The sequence below is a fragment of the Aedes aegypti genome, chromosome 1 (genome assembly GCF_002204515.2).
Source record: "Aedes aegypti strain LVP_AGWG chromosome 1, AaegL5.0 Primary Assembly, whole genome shotgun sequence".
NCBI classification, from domain to species: domain Eukaryota; kingdom Metazoa; phylum Arthropoda; class Insecta; order Diptera; family Culicidae; genus Aedes; species Aedes aegypti.
This window is the reverse complement of record NC_035107.1, coordinates 299,368,658-299,392,124: the sequence shown is the minus strand read 5'-3', so window position 1 is coordinate 299,392,124 and position 23,467 is coordinate 299,368,658. Positions and strand designations below refer to the sequence as shown.

The 23,467-nt window shown below is 39.5% G+C and overlaps 1 protein-coding gene across 4 annotated transcripts in view; it reads left to right on the top strand.

The window, feature by feature from the left end:
- LOC5568377 (cubilin) overlaps nt 1-23,467 on the top strand; it is a 245,578-nt gene that overhangs the window by 146,481 nt on the left and 75,630 nt on the right. For all 4 annotated transcript variants that reach the window (XM_021838243.1, XM_021838241.1, XM_021838242.1 and 1 more), the window contains exons 3-4: nt 12,612-12,757; nt 12,829-12,900. In XM_021838243.1, coding sequence (XP_021693935.1) covers nt 12,612-12,757; nt 12,829-12,900 — 218 coding nt within the window. The remainder of the gene's footprint in view (nt 1-12,611; nt 12,758-12,828; nt 12,901-23,467) is intronic.

The window sequence follows — 23,467 nt, the reverse complement described above, 5'->3', positions numbered from 1 at the left end:
AAGCGTGAATCTCATCAAGTAGCCTATGTTGGGTACATGAATTTTCTAAATCATTATGGACCGATGCACGAGTTCACTATCTGACGTTTGAGCGGTGCCGTGTTATTTATGTGACCATGGAAACTAGTGAACTCGGCGCCGCTCAAACGTCAAATTAGTGAACTCGTGCATTGGTCCATTGTCATTGAAGACTTTTAATGCGGGAAATGAATCCGGAAATAGAACATTTTTCTACAGTAATTTAGGGTTGCCCTTTGCAACGGGTGTTTTGCTATTTTCAAGGCTTTATGCCTACAGCAGCGGTGGGCGTGAGATTCACTGGCTTTGCTGACTGTGATTTGCTTTGCTTGGCTACTGTAGAGTGAATTTCAAGATTTTCCCAACCCTGGAAGTGGGTCTCTAACTCTCGTACACCCCTTTTTCATAGAATTTGCGCACTTCAAGCAAAGCTAGAAAGCTCATGGGGTTTAGGCTCTGTGGTTCTCATTCAACAGCCTATTGCGGGTGCACGTCTTGAGTGTGGTAACAGAGAAAAAAGGGGGAAACAACTCTGTACCACACCACTTTTATTTGGTTTGGGCTTCAAGTCCGATATCCCCCTGGAACTTCCTAATGATATTACTTCAGGGGGCTGAAGGCTTGTTAATGCCTCTACTCCTTTTCGTCACCTCTTGCTCTGGATGCGATTTGTCTCTTGAACGTCACTCAAATTGTGGTATTGGCCATACGCCTTGGTCATGAGACTTTTGCGCTAGATACTACTGTGTTTGTTGGTGTGCTTGACTCAACTGCTCTGCTCATAATGACCGGTTGGATGCCGAGGTCGGTCTTGCGGTTCCGGTTGAAACTTCCGGTTTGCGGGGCGCTTGCGACCCAAAGTCAGCTGTTTGTCGCGATCAATACAACTCGGCGTAGTTCTCGACAGTGAAGCTAGCCCACTCCGATAGAGAGTTCCCCGACAGAGGAATATCTCCCTAAACCGAAACGTAACGCGTTGTTTTTACTCCGTTTTTGTCCGGTAGAGTTCTGAAGTCAGTCCAGCGATTTCGGTTGGGTGGTGGCTTCCGGTATCCTCCGATGGTGCATCTATCCTACTCCGATGAAGATTTCCCCGGCGGCTGAAGATCTTCCGCACCGATGATATCCGGACAGATGCCGAGGTTAGTCCTACGAGTCCGATGAGAGCAAGCTTCTGGTTCACAGGCACCCCGACGATCATTTGCCGCAATCTCTCAGCTAGTCATCAAAATCCAAACCTGCTCTGATCACGCCCGACGATCTCCTTTATAATCTCTCTTCAACAGACTGACTTGTCGAGTGCCGAGGTCGGTCAGACGATTCCAGAGTAAAAAAACAGCGGGATAAAAAATCTCCAATTTTCAAATTAGAAATTATGGCCACGAATTTGTTCTAATTACCCCACCGTGCGACGACGTGTCATGCGGCGACAAGGGAATGCGCGTTTGACGATTCGCGAGTGCAGGTTTTCGCTTTCGATACAGGGATCAAAGGGTGCCATGAGCGCGGCCACGCGGGTGAATCAAGGGCAAACTCGTGGCGATTATGTCAAACAGTCTGTTACGCGCGTGTTAATCGGATGCTGATGATGCGTACGGAGCTAAGTGGTTAAAGTGGTGATTTACTAGTGCGTGGGTGCGAAAGGTCTGTTTATGTTGGGAGTATTTTGCGTGGGATTTGAAAGTACGGAGGTTGACTGCCTTCCTTAGCCGAGTGGTTGGAGTCCGCGGCTTCTAAGCAAAGCCATGCTGAAGATGTCTGGGATCGATTCCCGGTCGGTCCAGGATCTTTTCGTAATGGAAATTTCCTTGACTTTCCTGGGCATAAAGTATAATTATAATCGTACCTGTTACACGATATACGAATGTGAAAATGGCAACTTCGGCAAAGAAAGCTCTCAGTTAATAATTGTGAATGTGCTGATTGAACACTAAGCTGAGAAGCAGGCTCTGTCCCAGTGAGGACATAATGCCAAGAAGAATAAGAAGAAGGTTGATGGCAGAATATGCTACGTCAATCTCGCCACTGATAAAGAGTTTAGGATTTTATTTGAGTAAGGTTCGAGTATCAACTACCTGATGCCCCTATGCACGGAAATCATCCGTGGAATTCGTTCGCAATCAATTCAATAGACAGTCACTCTCCCTTACTAGATGTTTCATATCTCGACATCGAATTAAAAAATCTGTGTCTCTTTTGAATCTTCGGAAAATCCTTGGTATTCGCTAGAAATACCAAATCACAGGTGTGAAAACCCTGAGATCTTCTACAAACTCTTCGAAAATCTATGAAAAACTTTTCGGGTATATCAGGAAACCTTCGAAAGTCTTGTTACAGCGTAACTTGTTCGGAATCGATCGGCACATTGTTCACCTGTAGACGGACATGGAATTTTGATATCTACCTATTGAGGGAGGGACTTCAGTTTAGGCTCCAACCAGTTACCGCGATATGTAGCACATGCAACAACCATTCGACACAGATAAACTGATAATTTATGATAGATGATAAAAAAAATCGGATTCTAAAACGTCGAAAGGACATAACGTCGAAGAGACAAAATGCCAAAAAATAAAAAGAAGTGGAAGAAAACGTGAATTACTAGAAAAATGAGTCTATTTTGAAATAATAAATAATTCGTTTTGGGTCAAACGTTATTCAAAGCATATTCGATAGACCACAAAGCTTAAGGTCATTACGCCAAAGTACGTAAGAATGGGTTATTAGGCCGAAGCTCGTTAGATCGAATGGGTCATTAGGCCGAAACTTTCAGTACTTGATAGGAACCAGAAATTATTCCTTCTTTTAGTATAGGCTGTTATTTGTTCGTGTTTTATTCGGCACAAGATGCGTCAGGGCAGCCAAAACAAACTTTTTTTCTAATGTGTACTTTATTTTTGATTTTTTTTTACTACTTTTCTTCCACACTCCGTCTGTTTGCAGATTGGATGTTCGAAAGGGATACCACTTTTAACTTTCAATCACCTCACGTTTATCCGAAAACAAGTTTCCCTGTCGTCGTAAAATTTGAGCTACTTAGTTGTATTTTTTTTGGGGTACGTTACTATAGCTCAGAGGGCGCTACTACTCCAAGGCGTTTATGAGGTCGTTTCTAATGTCCAATTTGAGATCAAGAAACATGAAGCTGTTTAAATTTATCAAACAGACAACATAATTAATCTCAATCATTTTTTATTCTTCTAGCGCATCGTCCCTCCTAAGACAGAGACATAATTTTATATGGACAAATTCCATCAAATCGATACGTTGTAAATTACTTATTTACCTTACCGATTATGGTGATGTATTCGGCGAAATTAAGTAGCTGAACGTACTTTCGAAAGATCGTACCACTCATGTCTGTAGGCCTTTTCACGAGTCGTTTCAAATCAGCTCACTCAGAAATTTGACAGTTCTTCTATGGAGATGACAGCGTGTTTGCACCGCAACTCCACCTATGTAAGCTATTGCATAGACGGACCTATCACATGAAAATGCTTATTTCCACTCTTCTTATCACACCCTCTAAAGCAATGTTGAACAGCGAGATTCGAAGAGACTCGAGGGTGTCCCTGACCCTGATACTCGGGAAACGCACATCACTCGATCTATCATCATATTGATCAATATTATCAGTTCGCCCAGAAATACTGTATTTTTGCATAATGTGCGATAGCCGGTCTCGATCGTACGTATCATAGGCTGATTTGAAATCGATGAACAATATATGTATAATGATGTGTGGATACATTGTACTCCCGGTATTTCTGCAACAACAGGCGAATAACAAATATATAATCCAGCGGCCTTGTTGTATTTTAACCTACCAATCTTCCTTTCTATATTCTGGAGATGTGGAGCTATAAGTCTTTCGTCCTCTGCACGTGTTCTTGGAGTTGCAACTTAATATTGTTTAAATCTACTGGTTTCAAAAATAATTCGATAATTTTAATAAGGCTGCTACGTGTTAATACCGGTGTTAACTAATCAAAACGTGGTTGGTTGAACTTGTTAAACATAACTACAACTGATTAGAACATCATTCTGTATTTCAATTCTTTCTATGATTAGTATTGAACAAAATTCTAAACAGGTAAACAACAAACAAAATTTGATATAAGTTATACTGGGTTAAGTCACATCTCTAAACTTTTTTTTAATTCAAATATCATTCCGATATCTTATCATACCAATTTTCATGATTTCATCAATTACAAGCATGATCAAGATAATGAAAAGAACCGAAAAAAAAAAAAATAATTAGGCTTGTGCAGAGTTTTTTCAAGAAAATTTTTGTACAAAAGGCAATGCCAAACGAAATCGCAACGTAATGCTCTTATTTATGTTTTCATGATGAAAAAATAGCATTTGTCAATAAAATAAAAAGAGAAATATGCCTCCGCCATGTTGATTTCCTCCAGCTTGTAAAATTTGTAGTATTTTTAAATTATGCCAATTGAATTATTTTATTCATACAATTTTATGATTGTACCTATATAGAGAGAAACGGATTTAATTTTATTTGAATCACAAGAGCTGCCCAAACATACAAAGAATAGCAACCATATTGTTGTTATAATCTGGCGCTTTATTTCCGCAAAGAACAGAAAAATAAAGAAATGTAACAGTTTTAGAAGTAAACTTTTCATTCCTCTTATCAGTTCAACAGTCAATTTCAGCAGGCACTGAATCTTTCAAAACTATATGGACAATTGTTCAGGACGGCGCCGTATCTTCCTAATTATTTCCCTTGGGGTGCGGATTGCCAACAGAAGGGAGAAAAACACTTTAGTGTACAACACATCTACAATACAGTCGATCGCTTAGGAACACACAGTCAGTAGTGAAATAGACACCATAGAAGACACACACGGATTAGTTGAACAGAAATCTCACTTGTTAGTAAAATTTATATACAGTAGAGATAGTTGGACAGGATTAAAACATAAAACGGACTAAAAATGTAAGTTATTGGATTTAAAATGTGCATATCTAATTAATGTTGAAACCTATGAACTACTCATGCCTTAAAAACTACTTAAAACTATGTTTGAACTTATAATTAATGAATTTAATACAAATTGCAGCTAAAAGCAAACTCCACAACATAAAAAACGAGTTTCGCTCTTTGGATCTCCGAAAATCGTCACCTGTCGCAACAACAATATTTTACTTGAACAATATTGTTATAAAACTGAGATGATAACTATTAATTATGATTCCTGTTTAGTTGTTTAGCGATTTTTTTAAGAGATCGTATATTTTCGTAATACCTTCCGTAACGATTCCCAAAACCCTTATTAAAGGTCATACCGTTGTAACTTCTGAACACCTTTATTTAATTTGGCGCCATACAAAAATTGGTTAGTAAAATGCATATCTACTTCAAGGAGGCTCCAGATTTCTTGACACATTCTGCAAAATAATTCTATTTAATTTTCATTAATACTATATTGAATTACATGCCACAATTTGATCAAAAATCAAACGAGATATAGAAGCAACTCCTACTCAAGAGTTTATTGTCTTCTGCGTTCTTGTACGAATTTGGGTCGCCTTCAATTGTATACAATTCATTGTCGCCGACGCGGACTTATCTGGATTGACCCAGAAATTGTCCTTGATGTCCTACGAAGCAATTCTGTCCATAAACCACGTTATTTGGTTCTTGTACACACATTTTTCAACCGTAGTCTTAATGACTACGTTTCTTTTTTTTTTCTAAATATTTATCCAGATAATTGTACCATAAATTTATTAAATGATTATAATAAATTCAAGGTATCAGGTGCATTCTGTTGTCCAAAAAACAATCATATATTCAGCTATATCAGCTCACTGGAATAATATTTCCTTATCTTACGTAGAACTATGCTGAATAAGGTGAAACAATATTTCCGGAATATATTAGGGCGTTAGCATGCTCTCGAGAAGATCTATGTGAAGTAGTATTTAGTTACACAGGGACTTTGATACAGCTTAACAGCATCTACATGATATATGGTAGGTGTACCAGTTATGGCCATTAGAGTGGTTCAAAAAATCGTTTTTGCTCCACACCGCTCATTCGATACTAGATCAAATTCTGAGTGTCCTCCCAAAATTTGAGCTCAATCGGATGAAAACTAAGACTGCACAAGCCATTTAAAGTTTATATGGGAATTACTATGGGAAAAGCAAGCAATTCATTCAATCGGTCATAGTGTTTGCCCATGTGCTCTTGGGGATTATCGGACGCCCCAGTAGTTAGTTATTGATTTTTGAATGAGTTGTAAAGCTTTGGCTATAATTAATGGACTGTTTTGCAGGCATCACTGGTTATATGCAGTAAAACATAGTAGCCATGATTTGTACGTGCTATCTTTCGCGCCAGGTGCAGCAATGTTGCCTGATCAGAAGTTAAATGAGCACTGCTGAAGAATTTGTGACTTGATTAAAATCAATAACTAATTACTGAGGCGTCCGATTTGGAAACGGTCTTCGGCAAAGTTGTAGCAGATGAATGTATCTCACAGTATCAACGTAGTTCTAATCCCCAAGAGCACATGGGCAAACACTATGACCGATTGAATGAATTGCTTGCTTTTCCCATAGTAATTCCCATATAAACTTTAAAGGGCTTGTGCAGTTTCAGTTTTCATCCGATTGAGCTCAAATTTTGGGAGGACACTCAGAATTTGATCTAGAATCGAATGAGTGGTGTGGAGCAAAAACGATTTTTTGAACCACTCTAATGGCCATGGTGGTTCCCTATTTCGCCATACGTAATAACTTAAATGCCTTCACATTTTGAAAAGTTTTTTGTGTTTTTTGGCAGTAAAATATAGGATATATCTTGATGTTATTACATTCAATAAGATTAAAAATGTAAAAGCTCTCCAAATTTTGCATATGGCCAAATAGGGAACCACTATGTTTGTTTAAGTTCAAAAAACATTTTTTGTGTTTTTTAAGGTTTTGTTCCACCCCTTGGCTAAAACTCAAATTTTGGGTGTATTTTGTTTTGCGTGTCCCTTCCGAAATGTCCGATAGGAACAACCCCAGTGTTAAAACTGTATGCCCTGTGGTGTTATTTGTCGATTGAGCAAACGTCAAACATGATCAAAAGTGTCAAGGTTCATTCATGAACACATTTTTTAAATTAAATTTTAAATATGATATAGCCGTTATTTGAGCGGAAAAAATTGCTGAAATAGTTGCAGTAGCATGCTCTTTCGCATTATTAAATAAAAACAAGATTTAATTAAACATTTTAGGACCCTCTAACGATTTCAGTTTTATCACAGTGTACAAGCTGTTATTGCCACTATATCTTTATATCTTATCCCATAACATAATAATTTGATCAATTCCATATATATATATATTTTTTTTTTTTTGATAAGGCTCCATTAAGTTTAAAAATCCAACTCCTTAACCCGTATAGGCCTGAGTGGAAGCAAAAAAACCCTCACCCCTCAGCGTATTTTTAATGGATTCAAATGTCCATAACTGGTACACTTCCCCTACATGAAATACGGCCAAATTTACTTCAGAGCGTGAATAAAGCTTAGAAATTTCGACTGATGGCTTTCAGGGCGTTTGGATGCACCTGGTCTACTTAGGATTAGATCAAATAATTACTCAGGGCGATCTGAGTTACGGTCAAACAACTTCAAGGCATAAATACTCGGAAATTCCAAACAATGTCATACATGGCGCCAAGTAAACGTTGTTTACATGGGATAAGGTCGAATAATTCCAGGGCGTTGACACAGATTAGAGTTTTCAATAGTTGTCCTTAGGACATATTGGTGTACCTGATGTACTTAGGATAAAGGCAAATTACTCCAGGGTGTTGATACAACTTGGACATTAAATCAATGTCTACAAGGGGGTTGAGATGCAGCTACGTGGGATAAGCTCAAATTACTCCAGGGCGTTATAGCTTATAATTTTCATCTGATGTCCTACAGGGCGTCAAGAGGTGCCAGATCTTCGTGGCCAAAGCTGATGTCTTACAGGGCGTTAAGATGCATCTGGTCTACGTAGATTAAATATAAATTACTTAAGGGCGTTGAGATATCACATAATTTCAATTTGCCGTCCTACAGGGCGTCAAGATGCATCTAATCCATGCAGCATAAGATAAAATTACTCCAGATAATAAATCCAAATTGATGGCTAACAGGACATTAAGATATACCTAATCTACTTTGGACAAATTGCTTGCATGGCGTTGATACGCTTGAAATTTGCTATCGTTCTCTTCAGGAGGCATCTGATCTACGTGAGAAAAAGTCAAATTACTCCAGGGCGTTGATACAACTAGCAAATTTCCATTGATATCATACAGGGGGTTATTTACACCTGGTCTACATGGGATAAGGTTGGAAAACTCTAGGGCGTTCATGCAGCTTATGATTTCGATCTGATGTCGGACAGGGCGTCGAGATGCATTTGATCATGGTGGGATAATGTTCAACTAATCTAGAGCGTTGATACAGCTTGGAATTTTCTATTGGTGTCTTACAAGGTGTTAGAATGCACCGGTTCTACTTAGGATTAATTACTCCTGGGCGTTGATACTGCTTGCAATTTTCAATTAATGTCCTCGGGGGATTGATATGCACCTGATCTACGTGAGACAAAGTCAAATTACTCCAGGGCGTTGATTTCGATTGATGTCATACAGGGCGTTGAGTACATCTGGTCTTCTTAGGATAAGGTCGAATTACTTTAGGGCGTTGATACGGCTTATAATTTTGAACTGACGTCCTACAGGGCGTCAAGATTCACCTGATCTACGAAGGATAAGGTCAGATATCTGCAGGACGTTCATACATCTTGGAATTTTTAAATAATGTCATCTGGGCGGTAAAGTGCATCTTATCATCATAGTCAGCTTATTCCAGGGCTCATGCCTTGCAGGGCGTTCAGATGCACTTGGTCTACGTATAGTAAAGTAACATTACTCCAGGGCGTTGATATAGCTTGAAAATGTCTATCGATGTCTTACAGGGCGTTATGATGCACATGATCTCGCAATGATTAATCACTAGAGTGATGCAAATTTTGAAATGTTTGCTCCCCTACGCTTAAACGCTTTTAATTATGGTAATTAGCATCCTCCCAAAGTTTGAAGTGATTCGGAAGAAATTTGACTGTGCACAGGCCATTTGAAGTTTATATGGAGATTACTATGGAAAACCCCAATCTTTTGTGTTCAGCCCTCTATCTCTTCATCATAATATTTTATGGAAAAGTGAACACATTCTTCTAATGTGAAATCCTCCCAGCTACAACTTTGCCGAAGACCACTTTTTGATTGGACCTCAGGATAAATTTTTATTCATCATCATAAAGTTGGTTTACATGTATCATGCTTCACCAACTGTTCGGCAGGCAACAGTGGTGCTCCTGGCGGGAAGAATAGATCAAAGTAATCCAGGCTACTATGTTCTACAGCAAAAAAGCAGTGTTGCTCTGAAAGTAATTAAATGATCATCTCAGCATGATTTAGACTTTGTCATCAAAAATAACAAACTATCCTTACGTCCCATCGAAAAGTGGTCTTCGGCAAAATTGTAACTGGGAAGTTTTCACATGAGACAAGTGTGTTCACTTTCCCATAGATTATTATGACGAGCAGTTAGAGGACTGAACACAAAAGGTTTGCTTTTTCCATAGTAATTTCCATATAAACTTCAAATGGTGTGTGCACAACCAAATTTCTTCCGAATCACTTCAAATTTTGGGAGGATCATTTTCATCATAATTGACATTGTTTAAGCATAGGGGAGCAAAAATTCCAAAATTTGCATCAGTCTATTAATCACTCTTCCTATATTTTCCATGAATCAGGGAAAAAATTGTAAAACAAACCTGAGAAAAGCTTCTTAGTCGTCGACTAAGCGCGACTAAGCAGGACGACAGGGCTGTCTTTATCCCTTCAGGATTATTCTACTCGCCTTTTTGATATACTAGTTACGTGAACTGCATTTAAGGTGAAGATGCATCGAAACCAAACCTCGAATTTTCAAGAGCACAAATCTAGAGAACGAGACAACCGTTTGAGCTGAAAATTTAACTCACTACTCACCACCAGCAAGTGACCAGTGCGATATATTTTCAGCACAAACGGTTGTCTGGTTCTCTAAATTTGTGCTCTTGAAAATTCGGAGTTTGGCTTCGATTCATCTTCACCTTAACTTACGTAAAACTTAGAGCACAATATTAATAGTTTGCAAAAGACAGTTGAAATCTTGTTTTCAACAAGCTTGAAGTTTTTGAGAAGAAAAAATACAACAATGGATGGGAAAAGTAGTTTTCAATTTAAAGTCCTCGATTTTGTTTTCAAAACAATGAAGAAAAACAATGGCATAGAAAAAAGATCATATTCCAGAATAAATGTAGAATCACTGAAATAACACAAGAAAAAAAGACAACATGATTTGTTGATCCAAGTTCAACGCTTTTGAAAATCGTTTCCTTTCTTCTCCGAACATCATCTACAAAACAACAATCATCGTCAACATCCGAAATAGCGCTGACTTATTTCAGGACAACAAAGAATCTCCACGGAAAACATCACATCATGCCGGACATCCACAGAACGCCAACCATCCAACGCATGACTCTTTCCTCTTGACCATAAATAGAAGTCGAAAATCGAAAGCGCTCATCTTGCCAATAACCGAAACAAAAAAACCGCGCTGTCTTTCGGTCGATGACGCATCTCCCAGACGACGACGAAGAAGATGGTTCAAAGATTTCTTTCTTTTCGGTACAAAACAATGTACCTACCGGCTGATGATGGTTGTTACTCAACCGAGAAAAACGGGTTCGAATCGTAGAAAGCCACGGTAGTAAGCTTCTTGCCTCGCACATGATGGGTAATGAGTACTTTTCTTATTACACTAGTACCTTCATTTACGTAAAGGGTCATAGGGCCTTCCTTAGCCGAGTGGTTAGAGTCCGCGGCTACAAAGCAAAGTCATGCTGAAGGTGTCTGGGTACGATTTCCAGTCAGTCCAGGATCTTTTCGTAATGGAAATATTCTTGACTTCTCTGGGCATAGAGTATCATCGTACCTGCCACAAGATATGCGAATACGAAAATGGCCACTTTGGCAAAGAAAGCTCTCAGTTAATAACTGTGGAAGCACTCATAAGAACACTGAGCTGAGAAGCAGGCTCTGTCCCAGTGAGGACGTAATGCCAATATGAAGAAGAAGACAATGAAAGTTATGATGCTTGATCTTGAGTTCTGTACCAAATAGAGCTCTTCGTTTACTCTAGAAAGCCGTTGAACTCCAAATAAAATGGAATTTATTTAATGTAATTCGCCTCAATAGATATCACGTAAAGGGAGCTGTCAGTGTATTGCCCATTCTCAATTCTGGGATGATAATTTTAAGCATAGCGTAGAACCCGAGTAAAAATAGACGCGCGATTGTTTTGCGACCGCTCGAAACCTGAATCAGGGTGCGATGGGACGACATCTCGTGTGAGAGAACAAGTAATTTCAGTACCAATAAACAAACGACGTATTTTTAGAACCTTGATAAGTCGCGTTTGCCTCAGAGTGAGTGTTTTGCGGTAATATCAATCAAAATCGTTCTTTTTATTCTGGGAGCCGGTTTTTTCCCAAAGTCATTGAAATCGGGGGAGGGCGAGGTCGAGAACATAAAAATGGGATTAACGTCAGTGGCAAAGGAATGCTCTTTGAACAGAACTCATACACGCGTAAAGTTCGACTGACACGGGGGGATCATCATTGAAGATCATGAATGGGACTTGAAGAGATTGACTGATGTGTGAGCGTGTGATTTGCGCCGTGACTTTAAAAAATTTATTTTTGCAAGCAGAAGCCAGACAAAAGAAGCTTGGAAAACCTTGACAAGTATTTCATATTTCGGAAGTTGAGTGACCATTTCAAGTTTGACAGTTGGAATACTCGAAGGTTGGATGAACGAGTTGGAAATACGTTCTTTCCTAAGATGACGATAAAGGCGACGTGACTAAGATAACATCCATGTTCTTCCACTAAGTTTCTGTCAACATTAAGAAAACTCACTACAAATTCGTCACAAAGTTGACGCTATTTAAATTAGTTTCATTGTCGCTTATCCGTGGCAACCAGCGAACGGTCTCATGTTTGCCAGCGCCAACTATGTAGGACTTGTACATTTCATGCAGAACAGAAAAGCGCAAAGCCAACTACGCCCACCACCGCAAGATGCTAATCTGTGACAGACGAGGACGGGTGCAGAATCAGCAACGATCACCGAAATTGAAAGTGGTTTCCTTCAAGCAGGAGCCCGCCCGAACTTACACAGTTTAATTAAATTATCTAATCCAAAGCAGAGTTTCAACCCCATAAACCGCTCCTTTGCGTGCGTGTCTCCGAATTCCGTCTCCGAAAAGCTCGACTCGGAACTGTTGCAAGCTGGAAACTAGTTTCGTCACGAAAGAGCTTACGACGACCGTTATCGCTTATTCAAAGGATTAGCCGGAGATTTCAGAAGTTTCCCAGCACAGATCCCGTCGAAAAGATTTCCCAAGACAAGCCAGCCAAAGTTTGAACGTACATTCTCCTTCTTCTCGTTCCAGGTCCACCGCACTGCAAACCACACACGTTCAGTTCCGTCCAGTGGCGAAATGGCAGCATTGCACCGTCCCACAAGCGCTCGGGACTGTTCCCTTCGGCCACCTGCGAGCTGTACGAATTCATCGGCCAAGGTGTGGAACGGATCCAAGTAAGAGCAGTGTACTTTCTTTTTCTTCTAACCGACACACTAATCCACCAACTTCCACGTCGATTCCACAGATTGTCTTCTCGGAGTTTCGTCTGCCCTCCAAGCTGGAACCGAACGAATGCGGCGAGACGGATATTCTGATGGTAATTAGCTGATTGAACTTTGTCCTTTGCAGGTGTGGGGAGGTCAATTTGTTAAAGGGACTTTCTTGTTCCGAGGGCGATAATCTAGTGCTCCTTGGCTGCTTACAAACGACACCTTTCTTCTGTTTGTTGCGGGCTTTATTCTAAAAGACGATTGAAAACTTTTCTCATTTGATGGTGGGTAAGCCATTTGGTACCTACTGGTAACTAGTTGAAGAGAACAGTATACATAGTAGAGCAAGGAAAGTCGATTTAACTGTAGCGAACTGATTGGGGTGTAAGCTTTTACACTATCAAACTGATATCAATCGAATGGTGGTGCCGATCACAACGCTCTTAGTAGCTTTGGAAGTTAATTAGATAGTTCTTGATGGGTATCAGCTTTAGCATGATTGTTTTATAGCTTAGCATTATTCTTTCTAACATACATGTTAAAACAACATACATGTTTGTTTAAACAAAGGACACGGGTATGCCATAAGAGATCGCAGTGGTTCATTTCGAACAGAAAAAAGCATGAAAAGAACATTACTCATAGGATATTGTAACGACATCGCATGAGGAAATTTTTGGAAGCATTACTGTTGGAAACAAATCTCAGGATAACGCGGACTAGAGAAATGTTTTCAAATATCATTATAATATGCTATGGAGGAAATACTGAAAAAATCTCTGGAATTATTCTGGTACGAATATCTCTGGAAAAAATCATGAAAAATTGCATTTTCAATATTTTTTTACATTGCGAACAGTATCTACAAGAGTTCTTTCTGGCGATATTTTTGTAACGCATTTTGAAACTGGAAGAATCTGTGAAAAAAAAAAGGAGAAATTCCGACAAGAATTCGTAATAAATGTATTGAGCAATTCTCGCTGAAACCAGGCCGCCATCGGCACCCATCGTTAGAATTTCAATTTTATGTCACTGATCGCTAGTTTTCGATAAAACTTAAGGGTGGTCCCAAGGGGCTGGACAGCTTTGCTCAGAGCAACTCTTTAAACACCGAGCAAGCTTGAGTTACTCGCTTTTTGCTCAAGATTATGTACGGTTACTTAGATCTCAAAATCAATCGACATGAGTTGAGCGCGGTAGTGAATATTTATGTCAAAAAGTTTTTTCGTCTAAAGCGAAGCTCTGCAAAGTTTTGAATATCCATCCAACCCCTACAGCCACATCTCTGGCTATAATGCAACAAGTCAATCGCATATCTAGTGTAGGTATAACTCGTGATAATGTTTTCACTCCAGATAATGTTGGTAACAGCAAACAGCTTTCGTGAGTCTCAAAGGTACCTTTGAAAACTGATCCAAACTTAATCATGTGTTATTTTTCAGCTGTCTATAATTCCGATAATTAATCGGTGTATGTCCTAACAAAGGTCACAGGACCACCAAGCTGAAGCAGCTGCAATACCAGCTAAGATCATAAAGTCCAAGAATCTACTCGTCTCGCACCAATGAAATCCAAACCAAATATGGGGTGCGATCTGCTCCTTGGCCATCGTTCATGTCCCGTACGAGAAACGGGACATGGAAACATTGCTCAAGGTTTTCAAAGAAAAGCGTTTCTTAAGATTCTTGAGGCGCAACCTTAGTTGCACATCCGTGTCAAGAGGAAGCATAAGAAACCTTGTAACATCCTGACCCATATGTGAAAAGCCATTCACAAGAAAACAAGGGCTACGGCTTTTGTGTGTGTGAGAACTTACTGTACGCTACTTATAGAATGTAATTAAATAAATAAAATGATCAATTGTAGACAAATTCTTATTAAAACTCAGGTGGAATTTTACTTCTCAAGAAGATCACATTATGCAGCAAAATGTAATTTACACTTTTTGGCAAACCTCTGGGATAAATTTCCACATCGATTAATAGATGAAGTTCCATGGATTATGCACATCAACCCAGCATTCACTCAGCTGTTGATACAATTATTTATAGAAAATATTTAAGTTTAGGAAAGAGTATATTTTTCGAAAAAGCCTGCCGTGTATACTGCCGTTATACGCATAATTGTCCCATGTTACTTTTTGTGCATTTTGACTTTTGGTCATTGAACAGTTTATTTTTACGTACAGTTTTAGAAAACACACACCAAAAATTAACTTTGTTCGGAAACTCAAAGAAAAGCAAGCCAAGTCAATTTGTCCCATTGTTGAATTTCTACGCATAACTGTCACACTATACAATTCGCTGCGCTGATCTCGAACAAAATAGTCAGTAGGCAGTTTTGAATCAGCTGGTGTTTGGGAAAATCGTTTTGATCACCTTCTTACGATGGCTTTACATCCTATGTGGAACACAACCTGTTTTATTTTTTACTGTCGAGTCCATGGCTTGCGACAAATCAACTTCATGATTTAGCAAACCAAGTCTAAATAAAAAAAGATCGAATGTTTTAGGATGACTTGGCCACATGCTGGGTTGTTCCGAATACCGGTTCATTGGTGGAAGTGGCCATTAGTGTGGGACAAAATTTAGATTCTCGCTCCAGTCCACTTTTTGGATTGCATTTAGGTCCCATAACAACTATGCAAAATTTCAGCTTGATCGGAGAAACTATATTTTAGCGCCAGCTGTTCAAAGTTTGTATGGGATTTACTATGGGAAAACTTACTTTTGCAAAGAAAAATCGCCAGAGGTCGCCCATTGACCTCTATCAAAATTCTGAACACAGATCTCGATAGGTATTTTTACGATGAAGAATATTGCCGAAGACCGCGAAACAATCCGACACTAGTGAAAAAAGTTATTCAATGAAAACCTTTTGGCAAGGCGACATTGATCAACACGTAAAGGAATAACAATAATAACAAAATCTGACAAAACTTCCGAACAGTCTATGTTTAATATTTCTTTCACAAGCATTGGATTACGATGCTACATTCGTTGAATGGTAAGTCCATATTTACAACGTTAGACTTAGAGAGAGCTTACCATCAGATTCCCGTTGAGGAGTCCGATATTCCGAAAACTGCAGTAATAACTCCTTTTGGATTAATCGAGTTTACTCGAATGCAGTTTGGTTTGACCAATGCTAGTCAAACATTTCAACGATTTATGGACAAATTATTTGCAGATCTCGATTTTGTGGTGGTATTTATCGACGACATCTGCGTAGCTTCATCGTCGATTGAGGAGCATCGCCTACACGTTCGAACAGTGCTGCAACGACTGAAAGCAAATGGGTTAGAGTAAGGTGGGGCAAAAGTTCGACCTTAGTGGTATTATCAAAGTTTCCAGAAAAACAATAGCAGTTAAAACAAAACAAATACCATACAGTGAACCTTCAACATATTGGCTATAATTATACTGGACAAACTTGTGTCAAAATATTTACCCATTTTTAGTTATAACAGTTTTAAAATTGATTGTCTTAATCGAACTTTTGCCCCACCGGTGGGGCAAGAGTTCGAATCTAGTGTGGGGCAAAAGTTCGCTGGCTAAAACCCAAAATATCGATCCTTTTATGACAGGCATACTTTACACCAGCCGTAAACTTAAGTTTGCCGAAAAATATACACTAAATTTTCATCAAAAAATTGCCCAAAACAGGGTTAATTGCAATATACTCAAAAATTGCAGTTTTTCGCAAAACTAAGTGGAAATGTAAAATTTTGGTGACAGTTTTCACACGATCAGACAAATATAACTAAATTTGAAGATAATATGTGGATTTTGAGCAATTTGCAAAATTTTCCGTGATTTTATACATGGGTCGAACTTTTGCCCCGCTGATTCGAACTTTTGCCCCACTATGGGCCATAAATTGTATTCAAGCATTTATGCAACATCTAATAAACTTCAAAGGAACCTTATGATAGGCCTTGAAACGCCCTTACATAAAATATTGAAAAAGATTTTATCTTCAATTGGGTCCATGCAACGAAAGATTGACCAAAAATTACAATATTCACGTCGAAAAACAACAAATAGCCATAACTTTTACAAATCTCAATCGATTTTTATGATATTTGGAGTAAAAGTTTCTTACTTGAATATCATTCGAACCACAATGACATGAGTTGCTATCCGTCTCTCGACTGAACAGTACGCGTTTTTTTCCTTTGTGGTTTATTTTGCTTGCAATCATGTCGGTGATGCGAAGAAATTGTATTGTGTTGGACACATCAGTTCTTCCGAAGCGGCCTAGCATTGGCGACATAAAGCAGTTTTTGGACTGCGAACTAAAAGTGCATGATCTTCCGGAGGAGATCGAAAACGTTACAATCATTGACAACATGAAGCAGTATGGTGAAGTAATATCAATTCGAAACGATGTCTGGAGGAGCTACTTCCCAGGCCTCAGCAACGGAGTTCGTGTGCTACGAATGAAATTGTCGAAACCTATCCCGTCGTACATTACCATTTGCCAAGAAACGACGTATGTTTCTTATTTTTCGCAAATTCGGACCTGTAGGAACTGCGGAGGTAAGGAACACCCTAAACTACGATGCTCCGAGGCGGCAGCATCCACTGCAAACGAGCGTCCAAACAAAACACCGAACGTGCATCACAATTCGTCACCGCTTCCCGACAAACAATGGCCATCTCTCTCCAATGCGGAGTCTTCTGGCACAAAATCCAAAAAACAAGCGAACAATAAGCAGGAGCCAAAGCGAACGCGTTCAATCGACTCAGACACCACCAGCAACCATGTATCGAAACGTATTGCACCACCTTTATCTGTGTCAAGCGAAAGTGATAGCAGCGCAGCCCTTTCTGATGTTCCCTCCGCTGCCGCACGAGGGTACCGTCGCAACTCGTACTCGCACATTGATGATCTTGATCTCCGACAGCAATACATCGAAGAGGATGATCAAAGAATTGCGGAATTAAAAAGACAGGGTTATACAATTTAATTATTTTGTAATTAAATTTAAAAACGTTTCGGCTCCGTTATGCCTAGTGCGAATGAGCCTTCCAAATAAACGAAAGAATAAAAAAAAAACACAATGACATTTATAACATTTGTTTTGAATTGAGCTAGAAATCTTAAAAAGAAACTCTTACCCCACTCGAACTTTTGCCCCACTTTACTCTAGTATTGAACGTATCGAAAAGCAAGTTCGCCCAAACTGAGGTTGAATTTCTGGGCTACGTAGTTAACAAAGACGGTATCCGCCCACTTCCCGAGAGTGTTAAAGCTGTTCAGGATTTCGGTCGTCCGACCACTGTGCGTGAACTCCGAAGATTTCTTGCCCTAATTAATGTATATAAGCGATTTATCCCCCACGCATCGAATATCCAAGGGGACCTGTGGGCGTTAATTCTGGGTAATCGGAAAAATGATACGAGTAAAATTCAATGGACTGACAACAATATCAAATGTTTTGAGAATTGTAAGCATTCACTTTCGGAAACAGCTCTTCTGTCATATCCAGATTCCGGAAAACGACTTGGACTAATGATTGATGCATCTAACACGGCCGATGGAGCCGTATTACAACAGCTAGAAGGGACGTCGTGGAAGCCACTAGGTTTCTACTCAGAGAAATTCAACGATGCCCAAAGGAAATATTCTACCTTTGGCAGGGAATTAACGGCGATGAAGATGGCCGTCCAATACTTCCGAAATTTCTTGGAGGGGCGTGCCTTCACGATATTTACCGATCACCGACCGCCAACGCATTCATTATCCTCAACCTCGAATGCTCGACTGCCACACGAAGAACGATATTTATGGTTTTTATCCGAGTTTACAACTGATATATAGCACATCAGTGGAAAGGACAATACTGTAGCGGATGCACTTTCCCGGATCGATGCCGTTCCCCACACGGTTGTCAATTTCGACGAAGTCGCAAAGGATCAGGAGAGCGATATGGATCGATGCACGAATTCACTAATTTGACGTTTGAGCGGTGCCGAATTCACTCGTTGCCATGGTCACGTAAATAACACGGCACCGCTTAAACGTCAGATAATGAACTCGTGCATCGGTCCATGGATCAATGCACGAGTTCATTATTTGACGTTTGAGAGGTGCCGTGTTATTTACGTGACCCTGGTAACGAGTGAATTTGGCACCGCTCAAACGTCAAATTAGTGAACTCGTGCATAGGTCCATTGAAGCAGTTGCTGAAATCAACGTCTACTTCGATGAAACTACAGAAAATATATCTGCAACATTGCCGAACACCTGTATATTGCGACACTTCGATTTCGAATCAAGTACGACCGTACGTCCCCCTGAAACATCGGCACACTGTTATGGAAAAGCTACATGGTCTGTCCCATCCAGGCGTGTCCCATCCAAAGGTGTCACGCCATACAGTTTCCCCGCTTGGCAGTTTTGAGAATCCAAAATCACGATTCCACATATAGACCTAGTAGGTCCACTACCACCATCTAATGGTTTCCGTTATCTGTTAGGGGAACTGGGGGTAAAATGAACACCCTAAGCAATTTTCATGTTATCTTGCTTATGAAGCTGCCAGATTTTTTTTCAATTGCTTAGAATTGAAAAAGGAGGTTTATGCAATGTAACAAGTTGAAAGATTGTGATGGAATTAAAATTTTATCAACATTATTATAATTTTGAAAATTTCTTTCCACAGAGTTAATGTTCCAAACATGTGGGTAAAATGAACATGTAACGGGGGTAATATGAACATATACTTGGGGGTAAAATGAACATACAATGAGGGTAATATGAACATATACTGGGGGTAAAATGAACATGTAGTGGGGGTAAAATGAACACCTTTGAAATTGAACGGGTTGTGGCATGATGCTCGGCATCTGGTGCATGTTCAATGCATATCTCACGGACGATCCGGAATCGATGGAACGTTTAGCCGCGACCATTTGGATGGCTGTCCATGTATGTCTTTGTATTTTCTACGGAAAACTCTCGGCATCTGTAATAAAATCCAGTAGTATTCACCCTGCAATGGTGTTCATATTACCCCCATCTCGAGTGGTTCATTTTACCCCCAAAGAATCAACATCTTCAAATCATTTGTTCTACAAAATTAGCACATAATAATACTTTCAATTTCCGTCTACTTATCATAAATACTTTAAAGATATGATGTGCTACGCAGTCAAATAGATTTTTGATGGTTTTAGTCATAAAAACCTTAAATTCCAGGAGTAAAAACGGAGAGGCGTACTTAGTTTTTGTTTACTTTTCCAGCTTGTGACAGTTCTAGGTGGCACTAAAGTTGTCGAAATAGTTCCTTAGTCTGAGGATTCAGGATGGTGCAATGTTTTGCATAGATATATAGCATAATTACCGTAAAACACAAACCTGTTCATTTTACCCACAGTTCCCCTAACTATGATTGATCGATTTACTCGGTGGCCAGAAGCAGTTCCACTGGAGAATATGACGTCAAATTCTGTGGCGGAGGCTCTTTGTTCCACGTGGACCCGAGTCGATAACAAGTGATCAAGGCAGGCAATTCGAATCGGAGCTTTTCGATGAATTGAATCGGATTTTGGGAACCAATCACATTCGTACCACTGCATATCACCCGGAGGCAAATGGTATGGTAGAGCGATTCCACCGCACGTTAAGGTGAAAGTTCATTGAGCACGTAAACATAATGTTGCCACCCACTCGAGCCACCCGCTGAAGCACCCTCTCGAGCCACCCAACAAGGCGGAGCACAATGTTATGTGCGTCGGCCAAAAATAAATCATCATGTTCCATGTACACCTCCACCCACAGTATTCTGAAGGCAGCATTACTAGCATACGTTTCATACAAAAGTTTTATTGTCGGTATGAATCCATCAACAACTTCATAAAAGCTCAAAATTACAATTTATTTCATTTGGTAGTGATAACATGTTTTTTGACCAAAATTATAAGCATTTTTCACACCATGCGTGTGTTGTTTACTTTTTTGGCAGTTTTCTCCTCTCTTCTCTCGCTTCTCACGGACGGAGAAAGTTGCCATCAGTATGCATATGAATTCTACAGTCAATTGTACTGTATAATATCTTATATTTATTTTTGCTGTTAAATTGCGTCGTACATTGTTTTTCTCACGCATAAAAATGTTTTGCAACACTTGTGACATTGTACACCTTTTGAGTGTTACGAAATTGTAAAATACGTGGTTGTAGCAAGTGTATGAATATCCAAAAAGTTTTAATTCCAAACATAAAAACTGTCATCACTTCCAATCAGAGAGAGCGGCGCATCCGATTCATAAACAATGTTGGCTCAGTGAATTCGCGTTCCGGTGCTGTTTTCGAGCACAAATTGACTAATATAAGTGATTTATTGCTCCCAGGAGCATTATGCCCGAAAAATCAAAGTGTTTCAAGTATTGCATTAGATTTTTGAAGTGCCACGGTGAGTAGAAATACGATTAAAAGTGAGTTTTAGAACGGGCACCGAAAAGCCAGCAAACAGTATCTCGGTGCGTGAAGAAGAAGTGATTCGGTAGTGCGTGGTATTTTTTAACACACATCACAGCAATAACCACGTGTTTGTATTCAAGAACCGGTAATTTATGAAAAATACATTATGGAATGCTTTTAGTTAAGAAACCACCCCTCTACAATAAGGTTAGTAACTTCAAATAATCATTTTTGTGACCGCTCTCGAAAACACTGTGAGAAGCGTGGGAGGAGGGAGCGGAAAATGAAGGGGGAAGTAAGGTGCCATATTAGAGGCCATTTTGGTACTCATGGAGATATGTCCTTAAAGGTTGCTCAAGAAAGCTTGCGGAAAGTACCTAAAGGAGTTCTTTCCGGCAATATTTTTTAATGGATTTGCATTTGGAAACTGGAAAACCCTGTGAAAAAATTTCAGCAGCTACCCTGGAAACAACTCTGATGAAGCCTTAGGAACTCGTACAAGAATTTGTTATACTTAAATATATTGATGAATTTTAAAAAAATCTTGAAAGGAAGAAATGTCTGGAGGAAGAAATGTAATATAAAAAAAAAAAAAAACAAACAAGAACTACCCTTGAAGAATTATCATTGGTAAGCTTGGATCTGCTGGAATTTGAAGAAAAAACCCTGGCAACATTGCTGGTGAAATCTCTTGGCGAATACTTAAACAAATTCTTGTATATTTGATAAATCTATCAATTTAATAGAACTTCTTTCATTGAAAAAATTGAGTGAAACCTGGATAAACATCCGAAAAACCACTGTAGAAGCTCTTACAGAAATAACTAAAGAGTTCCTTGGTGGAATTTCTTAATAAATTTCAAAGAAATAAAAAACTGGTGAAGTTTTGATGGAATTCAGATTGAAGCTGAATTGTCAACGATAAATCGCTTATTTTTCAATCAAATGCACTTTAAATTTACACGATCATGTTACATTCAAGCATCTTTGGTTGAAAACTAAACGAAATGCCGTAAAAATAGATGAATTTGGATTATTTTTACTCTATGCCTCAGTTTACATTACATTGGAATTTAAATATTTTTATCAGCGTTGATGATGAACTAATATTAGTATTTCAACACTACAAAAAAATGCTCATCATGGTAAAACCCAATCATCCGCCTCATCGTCTAAGGACCCTGATTTGACCGAAATCGAAAACCTTCGACTCATTCAATTGCAAAACCTCAATCGACGGAAATGGAATCGTTTTCTTAAACCGTCCGCTAGCCTAAGGCAGCTTCAATTCAATTCTCATCGTCCTTCCTGCTCAAGTATTCCGATCGACGACCGGCATAGCGTTTTCTCAGCACCGCCCCCACAAAACGTGTTATTTGAGTTGCACCCCCCGTTCGCACCCACCAGCGAGAAAAAAAAAACAGAAAGCCAGCAAACATTTGCTCAACACTTTTATTAATGGGCGAGCTTTCCCAACTCAATTGCTCGCGTTTGCCCTCCACCGCCACAGATTCGCACAATCCTTTACCCAGCGCGCGATGGAAGTTGGAAAAAGTGGCTCAATTTCCCGGCTCCATCCAAACAACAATTTCGTCGCTCGTTGTGCACTTTTTAGTATATTCGTCATTACCTACCTTCCCACTTGGCTACCGATCGTTTCGAAGTTGGGATCATGCTGGTGGCGATGGTGGGAGGGAAAAGTTTTTCACTTACACCGAAGTTGGTCCACGGATGGGAGGCGGTTTTGGTTTGGGTAACACCTTATCGTTTTCGAGGGAAGCACGTGGCCGCTTTTTTGCCACTGCTTTTCACTTACCAGGCAGAAGCAGCACGGCTGCCATGATGAGGGTGTGTATTTCAAACAGAAAAAGTTTATCCGTTCAATTGAGTTGCTCGGAATGGTGAGTTGTCCCGGAGAAATGATGAATGGCGAAAGGTCCGCTTTATGGCGAGGAAGGGTGCTGATATGTGACTTTGTAAAACTTTAAATGGTTCAAGTGTGGGTGGCCAAATAAGGAAACCGGACTGCACCTGATGCTGCACACAAAGTTTGTTCAAAGTCTTCTTAGGGCTCCGAAAAGTGTGCCGTTCTGGGACTTACGTGACACTTGTTCTCGTTAGGGACTTTTGGTGAGATACTTTATCAATGTAGCACGTTTCGGTCAGCAATAAAGTTAATTAAATGACCCGTGTCGATTTCAAGTTGGCTGCAGAGTCATATTTCATTTTTGAAAAGGTAACATATT